The sequence below is a fragment of the Fistularia commersonii genome, chromosome 17 (assembly GCF_037954325.1).
Source record: "Fistularia commersonii isolate RoL2024-O1a breed Wild chromosome 17, RoL_Fcom_v1.0, whole genome shotgun sequence".
NCBI classification, from domain to species: domain Eukaryota; kingdom Metazoa; phylum Chordata; class Actinopteri; order Syngnathiformes; family Fistulariidae; genus Fistularia; species Fistularia commersonii.
The window spans coordinates 8,832,260-8,846,638 of NC_141300.1; the positions used below are offsets into that span (position 1 = coordinate 8,832,260).

General features: G+C 38.4%; 1 protein-coding gene across 2 annotated transcripts in view; it reads right to left on the bottom strand.

The window, feature by feature from the left end:
- The window catches only part of necab2 (N-terminal EF-hand calcium binding protein 2), a 100,050-nt gene that overhangs the window by 16,328 nt on the left and 69,343 nt on the right, over positions 1-14,379 (bottom strand). The window contains exon 9 of one of the 2 annotated variants that reach the window (XM_086162999.1): positions 11,843-11,899. The exons of the other annotated variant lie outside the window; for it this stretch is intronic. Within the exon in view, the coding sequence (XP_086019125.1) occupies positions 11,843-11,899 (57 nt within the window). The remainder of the gene's footprint in view (positions 1-11,842; positions 11,900-14,379) is intronic. 2 annotated transcript variants of the gene reach the window in all.

A 14,379-nucleotide genomic window follows, 5' to 3' on the forward strand; every position in this document is an offset into this window, starting at 1 on the left:
ATCAGGTGTTGTTATTGGAGTGATACTTTCTTGGCTGTAAATCAATGTTCCTCTGCTGGGGTCCAAATAGTAAAACCACCTTTCTGGGATGGCGAAGATGGAAAGGTTTGTGCATATCTTACTTACTGGCTTCTCTCTAATCGTTTGACTTAGTCACAATCACCATTGTTGTTTACAACCTTGACTCCTTTCCAATTGCAGATATCAATTTAACCTCATGAATAATTGGATGATGTATGTTATTTCCAAAGAGGAAAATCCTCAGTATCAACTTGCACAGCTGTCCAAGGCTTTATTCAGATTCATACAGTTTTAACATACCTTTGGACGATGACATTATATAAGTTTGTTTCTATCAAAAAATGTGTGTTGGATGGAAAAAAGCCTGGCGAGGTGAAAACAGCTACCTGAGCCGGGGGAAAAAAAAGTTAAAAAAAAAGAAGGATGTCGGTTTTATTTCTGACTTTTAACCGCAATGATGAAAAGAAACTTAAACACTTTGTAGAGTTCAGTAGCGTTCGGCTTTGATTTGTTGAGTGACGCAAATCCCATGACGCTATTCATCTTGTTTGTGTATTGTTAAACTTTCTCTCACAGTTCTCCCACAGGCCATCAGAGGCTCCCACTTTCATATTACATGGATGGGGGGGGGGAGTACCTGTATTTCCATACAAATATGTCACACATTTAAAATTAAATGAATTATAAATCTGAAAAAGGAAATGTATGTGTTTTCATCCCCTTCAGTGATGTGGAACACAATGGCAGAGCGTGTGAATATGATGCAATTTAAATATTTCCCGTGTTTGTTGGATTCATCGATGCGGTACTTTACTGTCTCCATATGCCTGATCTATGTGCAGTGGAGGAGTTAAAATTATGGTATTTATGTGCATCGTCATTTTGTTGAATATATTTCCTTTTACTTGATTAATAAGGAAATTGGAAATCTTTCCATTTTCCCAAGCATACAATCTTTATTATGATCTTTTCCATTTGCCATTCTTTAATCTGTTAACTTTTGTTTTCAATTTTCTGCCTTTCCACTGCAATGTTTTATGTTCAAATTGAAAATGTGAATAGAAATAAGGAAATTAAATTTTCGCTCTTTGTTCCGGCGACAGACCTGCTTTCGATTGGGACCTGCTGCTTTAAAGGTACAGTGACGATTGGAAAAATAAGAAACCGGAGTAAGAGACGGGATCTGGAAACGATTGCCTTCGAGTTCACCTGCTTTGCTCTTGGGGTGTATAAACCTCGGCAGCACTAAGTGGTCTATGTGTCTGGCTGGTACAAATAACAAGAGTTGAAGAAGAGAGAAAAAGAAAAAGAAAAATGGCAAAAACAAAACAGATTAAGTGCAATTTAAAAATCCCATCTCCTAGGCTGTTGTGGCATCTATAAATACAGGGGACAGAGAGAAGAGCTGCCATCAGCAACCTGGGGTTCTATAAAGTAATAATGTGCTGTGGGAGTGCAACCTCTCTCATTTATACTTGATAAAATAGGAAATAGCTCTTTAGACACAGAATTAGTACAGACAACTGCAGATCACTTTGCCACTTGGTAGCAAAGAAATAATTGTTTTATGAGTGAAAATTGTTTGACAATGTTGTGTATCATCATAATCAATTTATTCTGGTCCCGGTGTTCTGGCATGCTGTATTTATACGCAATCTTTGGGGTTTATTAAATATCCAGCCCTTAGCTGAGCAGAGGAGATGCCACTGCAGCAAGAACAGCTGAAATATTTGCATTTTTCATTGCCTCAATCAAAACTCAGTCTCCCCCCACAGAATTGCAGCACTTCCCATTCTCTCGGTGGCTGCCCGGTTATCCTTCTATCTCTCTCCAACTGTTTATTTTTCTCTCTCCAACACACACACACACACACACACACACACACACACACACACACACACACACAAAAACACACACACACACACGCACACAATGCGATAAATCTCAAATTGAAAAGCCACAGAACTGTAAAAGTATCTATGTTCCACTTCAAACTGTCATATTTCTTTCAGTTTCTGCATAACGCACCAACCTCTCACTGCTTCATCTGTACGCATTGTCACGAGTGTGACTTGAGTTGATACATTTAAGAAGGATCTAACCCTGTATCATTCTGTTTCTTCCTTGCTTTTTGCATTGTGACTCATGTAGACACATTCATCACCGCAACAAGCACAGTGATAGCCAACTTACAGCTTAAGTGATGCTTTTTTGAGGAACACTTCAATGACACTCTTGAGAGATTTACTGGCGCTGTTCAAAAGGGATGAAGAAAAACATTTAACAGGAAGTTAAATGGATCTGTTTATTTTCTGGCACAATCTCTGTTTATTGAGAATCCGCTGCTGAACCTTGTTCAAACGGCAATAATTGATTGTAAAATGTGCAAAGAGAAGGCTTCTTCATGTTTAGAAAAGAATCTAATCAGACTTTTTTTCCTCCTCCCGTTGTTGTGAAAACAAATGCTTTGTTTGGTTTCTGTCTCATTGATTGTCTTGTCCATTTTGTTTTCACCTTCATCTATGTTCTCTGTAGTGAACAAACAGGGGAGTTCTCTCATTTGCTCTGTCTCTCTGAATCTATATATCGTCATCCCTGCCCTAACTACCTGGCTTTCCCTGTCTTTACTATATGCAGCACCCGACTTCTATTGAATTTGTTATTCAAGATGATCGAGCTTTAAATCGGGGAGAACTAATGTGGTGCTGGCTAAGAGACAATTAAAGGCACCAGGCCTGAGGAGCAGCTGACACTGTGAAGCAGTGAGCTAAGTTTTGTGTGGGGTTGTGAATGACAGTGTATCTTTGTGTGTATGTGTGTATTTGTGTGCGTGTGTGTGTTTGTGTGTGCTTGCATGCGTATGGACAGACTGAAGTCACCTCCACTATAACTGACAGGAACTCTCCAAAAGTGTCCTGAAGAAAGTTAAAATAAAATTTGATCCATGTGTCTTATTTGCAAACAGCAGACATCATAGAGATGTTATAATTAAATCATTTTAAAAAGCTTAATGGGGTTATCTGGAGACATGTTGAGATGGTGACAGGAAGCTGATGTTGAGTTGCTTATAAATGACAGGAACTTTCACTCGAGACCTTCGATGACACAACTTTGGCTCATCATTAAGGGGATTTTTTTTTTACTTGGATGTTGTGGGAGACAAGGGACTGCATCTCCTTCTATGCCTCCAATTTTCCAAGGTATAAATGACGTGTGTGTGTGTGTGTGTGTGTGTGTGTGTGTGTGTGTGTGTGTGTGTGTGTGTGTGAGTGTCTGTGTTTAGATGGATGTGTGTGTAGGGGGGTGATATGCAGGCTAGGTTAGTTGATTAGATTGTATTACGGAGGACAATGAAGCAAGATAATAATAAACAGGAAGAAGAGGAATAAACCAAGTGGGTTGCGGCTGATTAATGCTTGTATGAGCAGTTATTGAATTTACATATAAAACCTCACTCACCAAGAACCGCAGCGGTCGCCAGAGGATTGAAACCATTACGGGGACAAAGTGGCACATTGCTTGCACGTGGCAAATGGCTCAATGGTAGCTGCTCTCGAAAGGAGCTTTTTGCAGTGGTTACGGGTGATTGAGTTTGATGAGCTTTACATGACCCAACATAGTATTCTTTTCTCGTAGTGTTTTGCTGCTATGGTGCTATGGGAGGATGTACTGAATGAATCATTTAATGAGTGAAACATTTAAAGTGTCTCCCTCTGATAACTCTCCCTCTAATGGGCCAACACGAGCGTTTTAATCTTAGCTTATTAACAGCTAATTAATTGAGAAAAAAAAATTCAGTCTGTTGTTATGCTTCCAGTTAGAAATTGTGTTTTCTTAAATTTTTTTAAAACTTTGTTTTCCTCAAAAAAAGTTTGAGTAGTTTTATTACAAAATGTTATTAAACCCTTTTGTAAGTCTCAGAAACGTTTTTTTTTTTTTTTTTTTCAAAAACAAATTCAGTTTTCGTAACATTACTCAAGCAACTATGAATCACTTCGATGGGAAATATTTTCAATTTATTTGGAGCCCTGGAAAGGAATTAAAGCATCAGGGTGACTTGAGGGGGATTATATTCTGATTGTATCTCTCACCCTGTGCTCGGTACGTGAGTGGATGTAGCAGACTTTGCATGGCTGAGGAATATCATGTAGTTTTAAATTTACCTCATACAATGAATTCAATAGCTTATATGTGGCGTGTCCTCATTAAGTGAATGTCAATATCACGGTGGAGTGATATTATACATACTTTTATACATACTTTCTACTACTTACTACTTACTATACTACATACTTCAGGCGGGGTCTAGTTGCTGAAATTTCTTATATTTCCATTTGAGCATTTTACTGTTTTGCAGATAACATGCTTCTGTTGTGGCTATTCATGGATATTCACCCTTATAAGACAATATAGGCCACCCAAGGCACAGATTATCTGAGTGAATGGATTTCATAGCCTCCAGAATCTATCCTGAGGGTATTTTACACCTGCATTTCAATCTGCCCACCTATGATTCCAGGTTTTACAGGTCCTAAAGGGACCCTTTATCTTGCAATAAATTAGGAAATCTATCTAAAATTGTATGTTTATTCAGTGCATGCATTCAGACACTTAAAAGTTGGAAAATGATGTCACATGGTGCCCAATCATGTAAGTGATATTACAAAGAGAGACGCGAAGGTGACATCAAATAAATAATATGAGGAATGATATGCAATTCTGCGGTGGGAAAGCATGCCATGTTGCCCCCTCTCTGCCAATTCTGCATTCAGGAATTTCTAAGAGGCCACACTGTGACTGGAGGGCAAAGCTGAAGAAGCTTTCTGTTTTCCAGACGCAGACTGATGACATCACTTTTGATGTGTTTAAATACATCCAAGCAGAAAACCTTTTTTGTATTCTATGGAGTGTCAGTGTGGAAGAATAAATATTTCATGTCAGTGATGTGTATGAATACAAAGAAGGCAGCAGAAGCAGCAGGTAAAAGGATATGAGGGTATTGAGACAGTGCAGGAGGCGTTGAATCCATATTCAGTGACTTTAAAGTAATTGGACTGGATGCACTGCATGTCTTTAGAAACAAAAAGGGCGAAGAGTGTGTGGAGCCTGAAGATTGCAGTGATGGAAGGAAAAGAAGTAAGTCAAAGTCAGCTTTGACGACAACACACCTCACGAGGGTAAAAAACTGCAAGGCGGGTCTGGGTTCAATCTGCTGTATAACTTTACTGGAGTAAGAATTCAAAGACACCGTCCTTTCTCAGCAGGGGTTTAAGCTTAAGGACAATATCAAAGCATGGATAGGAGTATTACCTGGTGACTTTTAAGGAGAATGTTACACATGCCGGGGCTTTAGGTCTGAGCCTGGGACTAGTTAGAGTGGACCCACAATATTACAGCAAATTGTGCCTCGTGAAAAGCCCCTGAGCTGGAGACAAGACTTTTGGGTGAAATCAAAAAGCTGGGGGAAAGGAGAAGACAGAGGGCAACCGTTTTTTTTTTTTTTTTTTTTTCGCTGCTCATCTGAATAAGCTGCAGCATTATATCACTTAGTTGATTCTGTTTCATTCACTCATTCATAGCACGGTGGAAGGTACATTATTGCAGCAGCATTGGAGTAGTGCGGTCAAAGAGAAGAATTTGCATTTGGCAAAGAACGGAGTAGAACTTTTGAGATCTGAAGGGCCGGAAAACTAAAGAATAAGTAGTGATGAGCAGACCGAGGGCTGAAAGCTGTAATCTCAGTGTTAGACTGTTTCAGGAAATCATCAGACGGCTAAATGTCAAGCTGGTACTTCAAACTTTTGCCTGCAATGCCTGTCCATTTATTCTTCTGCATCACTGAGGTACATGGAAAGCAGACTGTGATGAAACTGTTGAGATTAAAAGGCTGGTAGAATGAAAAGTATACACAGCATATGGCATATAATGTACATGAGTTCTTGAAAGAAAGCGGGACTAGACTTATGAATTTGAAAGCAGGATAAGATAATGGCAAGTGTGCCTGGAGGAAATTAAGAAAAAGAAAAATCGAGGCCTGAACGACAATTTTGAAAGTGATGGGTGAGGGAGGACAGAGCTCAAATGAGTTGTAAGTGCACTTCTTTGGACATGGAGCACCATAAAACTTCACAGGGGAAGAGAAATTATAACATGATTAAGGACCAATCAGAACTTATCAATCTTCTGTGCTTCGTCTGCACACAATAGTCTTAGACCATTCATTTTATGGCGCAAAATATAGGGAGGCTGCTTATTCTGCAATATAAATGATTTATTGGGCTTTGTATATGGACAGCCGGAAAATGAGGACCCAGAAAAAGTCAGTATTAAAAAGTGTGCTTGGATTCACAGAGTTGAAAGGAGCAGTACAAGGATGCTGAATATAAAAATCCATTTGGAGCAATGGCTAGAGAGCACTGAGAAGACAAATATAATTATTGACTGAAGGGGCAAACTTAATATACAGCATTAAATTGTTTATTTTGGAAAATCCTCTTAGTCGTTTTTGTGTTTCCAAATATTTAGGAGTGCAATACAGGATACTATATTTAATACACTACAGTAATACAACTACCAAAACAGTAGTCATGTTTTTGATGACTGGATGGTCTTTTCATATCTAAATAGTGTCATATTTAAATAAAATATCTTGCAGGAATCATCTAGTGGTCAGCTCCATCATCTTGCTGCCCTCCTGCCTCTTCTTTGTATATGATGTAAGAAGATGTAGTTACACAGAGTACCAGGGTCTAACATCAGTTACTCCTTATCAGCAAATTTCAGGAAGACATGAACATTCTATTAATATGGTGTAAAAATCAGCAAAAAAAAAAAACAGCAACAAAACCCCAATAACATTAATAATTAAAAGAACTTCATTTTTTGACAATTAATTTTAGACTATGAAACTATAGCTCATAATGGGGTAATGACGGACATTCTGGGACAGGGCTTGATATTTAACACATGAACACACAAAAGAAAGAAATGAAAGAAATAAAAATAGACCAGGTGGTGGTTCAGAGGAGGGGTTACCTGCTACTCTATTATTAAAGGGGATCTCTGTGCCCTTAAGTAATACATACACACACACACACACACACACACACACATATATATATATATATATTAAGTCAAGCTCTGAAGCTGCTGTCATTGGTCTTGCAGAAGAAACAACCTCCCTCTCTGTGAGAGAGTTTGAACAAATGAGTGTCAGCCTCCATTTGAAAAGCATTAGCTTTGTGATAGCTCAGTATTTCACAGTACGGTCTGAGTCAGCATCTATGGCGTTGGAGAATTATGGTTAATTCAAAGAGCGACTCCGGTCGAGCCAATGCTGCTGTACACTGCGTGACCTGTACAGTAATATCCATATTTATAACCTTGTGATTTATTTTTCATAAGGGTCCCTGGAGTATGAGCATCCTGTAAGTCCCCCTATGAACTTCACTCTCTTCTCACCTCCTGACATTTCAATTCATTTTATTAGCATCTTACCAGACCCTTACACATTTAAGTGCAACACATTACCATGCACTCATGGCTATCAATCATAAAAAGCCAATTTTATTAATCAATCATCATATTTTCTTTGCTATCGTCATTTTTGAGTGTTTAATTGTTCTAATCTCCACTCGTGCACATTTCACATTTCAGTCCGGCCAATTTAAATGGGGGAGTGACAAGACCTCATACATTTTTTTTTTTACTCATCAATTGGTTCAAACATTTTTTTTAGTTTTTTGGGACAGAAGAGTAGAAGAGAACATTACAAATATTGGCCAAAATATGATACTCATTCAAAGGGCACAAGTAATCATTTCAGAATTTTCAGCTATGCGTTGGTATATTCCAATTACAACAGCCAACCACATCATTTGTGAAGGCTGTTGGTTTCATATGCCATTTTCATGAGGGGAAAAAAATCTCAGACAATGAATGATAAATTAGACTGAAATTTTGTGGGATGTAATCTAGTTGCTAGAGTTGTCATTAACTACTGCAATATCTGTAATTACTCAAATGTCCTTTAGATAAACATAGGTGTGCAAAGGGCATGTTTTCAGACCTATGTTTATCTGCGGAGAAGAGGGAGGCATGCCCAGAGGCAAAGAGCGAGCAGGAAAGGCAAAGGAAAGTCTGGGACTTATTGGGATTATGCCAGGAAAAGCTAGAGTTGATTGACATGATGCAGGAGAAAAGTGGTAATACTGTGTGTCCAGGAGACCAGGTAGGAAGGTACCAAGGTTAGAAGCTCCAGAGCAGGATTTATTTCACTGTTTCTATCATGGTATTGATGGAAAAAGAAATGTTGAAGGCGTTATCTTGAAGGATGAATTTGTTAAGATTGTTGCAGAGGTGAGAAGTATTTGAGACAGGGTGATGAGTCTAGAGCTAGAAATTGAAGGTGTGATGCTCAGTGTTTTTAGTGGAAATGCCCCAAAGGGTGGGATGTGAGTTAGACGGAGGAGAAGGAGAAATTCTGAAGTGAGTTAGATGAAGTGATGCAGAATACCCTGAAAGGTGTAAGAGTGATAATTGGTGCAGATTTCAGTAGACATGTTGATGCAGGCAGTATTGATGATGAAGAAGTGAAGGGCAGGTTTGGTATCCAGGATACGATAACAGAGGGACAGAAGGTGATAGACTTGAGGTTGAAGGTTGAAGCTGGCTGATATGAATGCTTTCTTCCAGAAGGGGCAGGGACACAGAGAAACCTACAAGAGCAGAGGTAGGCGCGCGCACAAGTGAATAACATCTTGTATCAGTGTATGCAAGTTGATGGTGAGACCAGCAATATGACAGTTACATTCAGGAAAAGACAGAAGACAGAGCTATAGGTAGCAGAGATGACAATGTGAAAATGTCTTTGGGAGAATGAGACTGGATAGGATCAGGAATTAGTTCATCAGAGGGACAGCATGAGGGAGACGTTTTGGAGAAAAGGTCTAGAGGCCAGATTGAGATGTTTTGGACACCTACAGAGGAAGATAGTGGACATACTGGTAGAACTCGATGAGAGGACTAAAGGAAGACAAAAAAAAAGGAGATTTAGGAGCAGCGAAAGGACAGTTTGTTGAAGTGAGAGAAGAGAACACCAAAAATGGTGTTAGAGGGAGAGATGATTGGCTGCGGTGACCCCAGAAGGGAGTAGCCTAAAAAAAATGGTGTGAAAGGCATGTTTGGTCTGCTCAGAAAAAAAGAAATCCTTTAAAAACAGAAATGTGCTTTTGTCCTTATTCCCTCTTCTCATCTCCAACTCCTCCTTTCATTTCTATTTCTTATTACACCATAATCTCCATATCCAGCGTACCCTGTTTGCATTCTTACTTTTCTGTATGTTGTCATCTTATTATGTCTTTTATTGCTTCCCCTTCTTATGTCTGGGGGATCAAACAACGGTGAAGAAATAGTCTACAGTATGTGATTGATTTGCCTCACTTCAACCGGCAGACATCATTATGAGCAAGGTGCTCACGGTCCAGGAGTGCCCACTTTGACTGAAATGCAAATTCTAACTCTTCAGACCTGTACTTTCAAAGTGCATGCGGCTCAGAGAAGTTTTAACTCGGGTAGCTTCAGTGATGATAATATTTTGTTTATAACAAGTCTCTGTTTATATCAGACCTCTATGTTGTAATCTCAAAAAAAAATCCACGAATTAGACTGGGACAATACTCATCCATGCACATTTTGATTTGAATTATATAGAGGACTACAGCAAACTGCTTCCTTGGATGGTTCTTTTATAATGATGCAGCCGTGTGGAATTGCACTTTGTGTTCTGTCTAGAAGTGTTTACATTTGAGAGTTAAGATATTTGCTTAAACTGTTGGACAGTGGCTGAGGGATCTGGTATAAAAGGGTAAAGAGATTCCAAGACATTGCCTTTCTCCCACCATGTTAGCCACACAATAAACACTGCATGAAGAAGATCATGTATTTTTGCTCGAAATAAAATTGCAACAGATTGCATATTATACTTAAATGACCACAAATCTAGGAAACAGAGGGCGTGAAATGTGAGTTTTTATGTCCAAGAATACACATAATAAAGACAAGGGCTCAAGCGGTAATGCTGATGGAAATTGTTGTGATCACCATAATAACAGCAATTTTCCTGCTGGCTGATCATATTTTGCAAAAGAAGGATCTTTACCAAACAACAGTTGGATGGCAGTATTATCACTGGTGACTTCCAATGTGTTACTCCAAACAGTGTGTGTGCCTTAAATAACTGTGCTCCACTTGTTTGAAACTCGTTCGTTTTACTTTCTTCTCAATTTAATTTTCCTACTTGTGCTTTGTCTTTTCAAGTGCCTCATGTTCTATTAATGGTAAATGTGAGATGCATTAACACATACAAACTTCCCCCTGACAGAGCATTTGAGCGTTCTTTCATAACAGCCACTGTGTGTCTGCAGCCCTGACAACAACACAATTTTATCAAGGCTTTCACTGCTCGCAGCAGCAAATGGGGTTCTATTAGTGGGCTGACTGAGTGGGCAAACGTTTAGTGCGGATTATTTCTTTCATCTCCCACAGACCATAATTTGATTTTAATTTTTTGTATTTATTTTGGGTAAGGGTTGTAGTTTTTACAGTGGTATAAACCATACTGTAGTATCAGTACTAGCAACTGTTAGATACTGTTCTGTAACCATTCTATTGTCTGTGATTTCCCTGTACTTTTCTACTTATCTTTCATGAGACAAATTGCATCTAAATCGCCAACACCCGCTTATACAAAAAGACACCACGCTCTCACAGTCCTGCAACGGCCTTACTGATAATAACTATTTCCCACATAATTTTTTTTCTGTTTTGCCACCAGTTTTGTGCGCAACATGTACTTTTCATGCCCACTCAACTATTCACTTGCTTGTTCCTTTGTATATAAGGGACTCACTATAACTAATAAATCAGAGTCCTGCTGAACAACAAGCAGACACAGCATCTGCCTCTGTTTCTCTCTGCTTCCCGTATATAAATATAGTATATGACCTAACCTCTGATACAACAGGCGTCATCTACTATCGACTAGGAGATCCCTAACCTTGGACTGAGAGGTTGAGGAGGGCCCGCCGCTTTGGTTCCCCGGAGTCGTCACCACTACCTCACCTCAAGACCATACTCAACAGTAATGTACAGTATCTTAGATGTATTTCAAGTGAGAATTAATTTACTGAAATCCACAGCTTGGATCAATCTTCGGTACCCAATGGCTTTTTGCTGAATCTACAATTCAGCAGTTTTCTATTTGTATCTCTATTTCACAGTTTCTGCTTTAATATCATACATTGTTTCTATTTATATTTACATGAATTCAGATGAGTAAGACAGCTTTGACCCCATTGGTTTTGCTCCCCTGCTCTACTTGTTCAGTACTATCTCTACAAAAATACCTGCTTCCAAGTGTATCAAATGTTCAATGATGATTCTTTCCAACAAACTGCATGGCTTTGCAAAAAATCAATAAACTTTATCACACAGAATATTAAATACCCTGATACTGCAGAATTTCTCTGGGACAGTGGTTCATTATTTTCTGTTTTGGTGTCAGATTTAGCACCTGAATTCATGACTGAAATGTATCACAGAATACACACTGGTCTATAAATTATCATTATTATTCACAATTCACTTCATTATTTATCTAGCCAAGATGACAAATCAAGTTTATTTCTTCAGAAAACATTTTAAAGAGCAGCGCTCAGTATTACTCGTTTGTGTATTTGTAATGCATTACTTAGTAGTGTTGCACCCAGGGCTGCGTGTTGCAGGATAATATACAATGTTTATTTGGTTAGTGTCTACTTACTGCGCTGGATGTGCCATCTGTGTCTGTTAGCCTCTGGTGCAGATCAAACCAGACTGTCTGCAAGGAGAAACACAATAACAACAACAGCAACAACTACATGTCACACAACGAGACCAATGACGGCCTACGACTACAACAGCTTGCAGCGTAGATAACTCACTTACACGGAGTACATTAATGGACATATTGAGAGCAGGCTGGAACATGAAATAGCGTAAGGTGTCATTTTTTTTAAAGATTAAAATGAAAGCTCAGCAAAAAATCAGGAATGAGAGACTATTAGGGGGGAGTGAGTGCATTTGATGCCAGAAAAAAGGCGCAAATGAAAATTAATGCATTATAACTGAAACAAGCATCCTGTCTGCAAAAGCAAAGAGTCTGACAGGACATTGATAGTATACATTTCCTTGAGTTAGTTATTTTTGTATAAAATAACTCCTGGAAAACATCATGATTCAAGTTAAATGATCACTATTCAATGCTATGATCTATTTTTGACAGTAGCACAACTTATCAGCACAACTTTACAACCAACACTGGCAAAAAGTCTGATGTCGGAGTCTGCGGCCTTCAACCCTCGTGCAATCTTAACATTGTATTTACTCTCCATGTCCTACTGGTCAAAAATGACCCATAAGACAATCTTTGTACCCTAGTGGTGTACAGCCCACATGGAAACATAAACAAAAAAAGAAGTATCACTTTTTCTAATTATGGGGTCTCTTTAGGAAAAGTCATACAATTTCAAGTGGGAAAAAAATAGGTTAAGGTGTTTTTTCTACAGCTAAACATGGTAGTGGGTCACTTTTGACCCGCAAGACAACACAAGGGTTAAAACATGTTTGATATGTGCTTCAATACATGTGGATGTATTGGAGCACTTATTGCATTGGCTGTTCAATACGATAACCAGTGAAATAGCTGGTACTTGTTTTGGCCAAAGAAGTTTGAACAAGACAAACCAACATCACAAAAGTTTACAGCTTAAAAAGGCATTTGCATTTTATCAGAGTAGACAGACAGGTGACGCCAAACCAGAATTTTGATTAAAATTTGTTTTGTACAGCCTCTTTTGATCTGACATTGGCAAGTCTTGTGCATTGATCTGGAAGGGTCCAATTTACATAATGCTGAGGCTCTGATTTGTTTATGCAAATAGAAATAACAGTTCTTCAACTCCAGTGGAGGCTCCACATGCCTCGTTTATGTGGATCTACTGGTACCCATAGCCAAAAAAACCAAATTGGTATTAATTAATTTTCAATAAATTAAAATAATTGGCAAGTCTCCATCTTCAAACTGGGACAGTGTTACAGCTTCAACCCTGCATATTTGATAAGCACTGTAATCAGGAAAACATCTAATGGTATACTCAGCACAAGAGGTCATATTTACAACCCAAGTGTTATTTTCTTCGATCAGGCATGGTGTCATTAATCGTCCCAGCTACCTCTTTGGAAAAGCTAATTGGGATCTATGTACATAACAGGACAGTGATTTCTTATTCTATCATCCACTTTCACAGCCTGTGACTTTTGTTGAATCTATAGGAATAAATCACAAGTGTTATTGTTTTTTGTTGTGTGTCACTGTTGAGTGTAGTCTCAATTGATCTCGTTTACTAAACTCAGGGACTTCGATTGGTCTTTAAAGAGTGTGTCAAAAGGACACGCACACCCATGCATCCATGCTTGCATGCACGCACGTGCGCGCACACACACACACACACACACACACACACACACACACACACACACACACACACACAACAATAATGGCAGAATAAAAGTGCTACATCTAATATCACTCTTAGGCGGAAGTACATTTTAAAATCAAATTAATTTCTTATGCTTGTCCGTGGCACTGTGTTATGATGGCTCTATCCTAACCACTACACTGTTCTTAAATCAAATAATTAAAAAATCATGCCCTGGAAAATAACATCATGTAAGCATTCAGCTTTCAACAAGTTTTCAACATTTCAACACAGTGGGACATAGAATATTAAAAGGATACTTGTTCCAGTGTTTTTCCATTGCAATCCAATGTCAATATGCCTTGGCATACTTTCAAATGTAAATCCTGTTCAAATTTAGTTTTCGCATTAATTCATGCAAACAGGGAAAAGCAAAGTTCTTTGCTACAAAAATGTAGCATTATTGCATTAGCATTATTGAATCTAATGTGTGACAGTATCTAAAAATATAAGGAATGACTCACTCACAGTGTGTACTACTGACTTGAAAGTCCCTGCATCTATGTTTAGCCCTGGTCAGAACACTTAATATTGTTATTACTATTGTTGTCATTAGTATTATGATTATTATTAATATGGTGATTATTATTATGTATTTCCGTTGTCTATTGAAACTAAATGTACATTTTGCCCCCTGACTTATTATACTGCGATTTAGATCATGTAGAATAATGAATGTCTTCAAAAATGACCAACATTACAGTGGAGCTGTAATCCAACTTCACAATCGCGGCATCATATGTTCTTTTCTCAAACTTTTACACTCCAATTCCTCAAATGC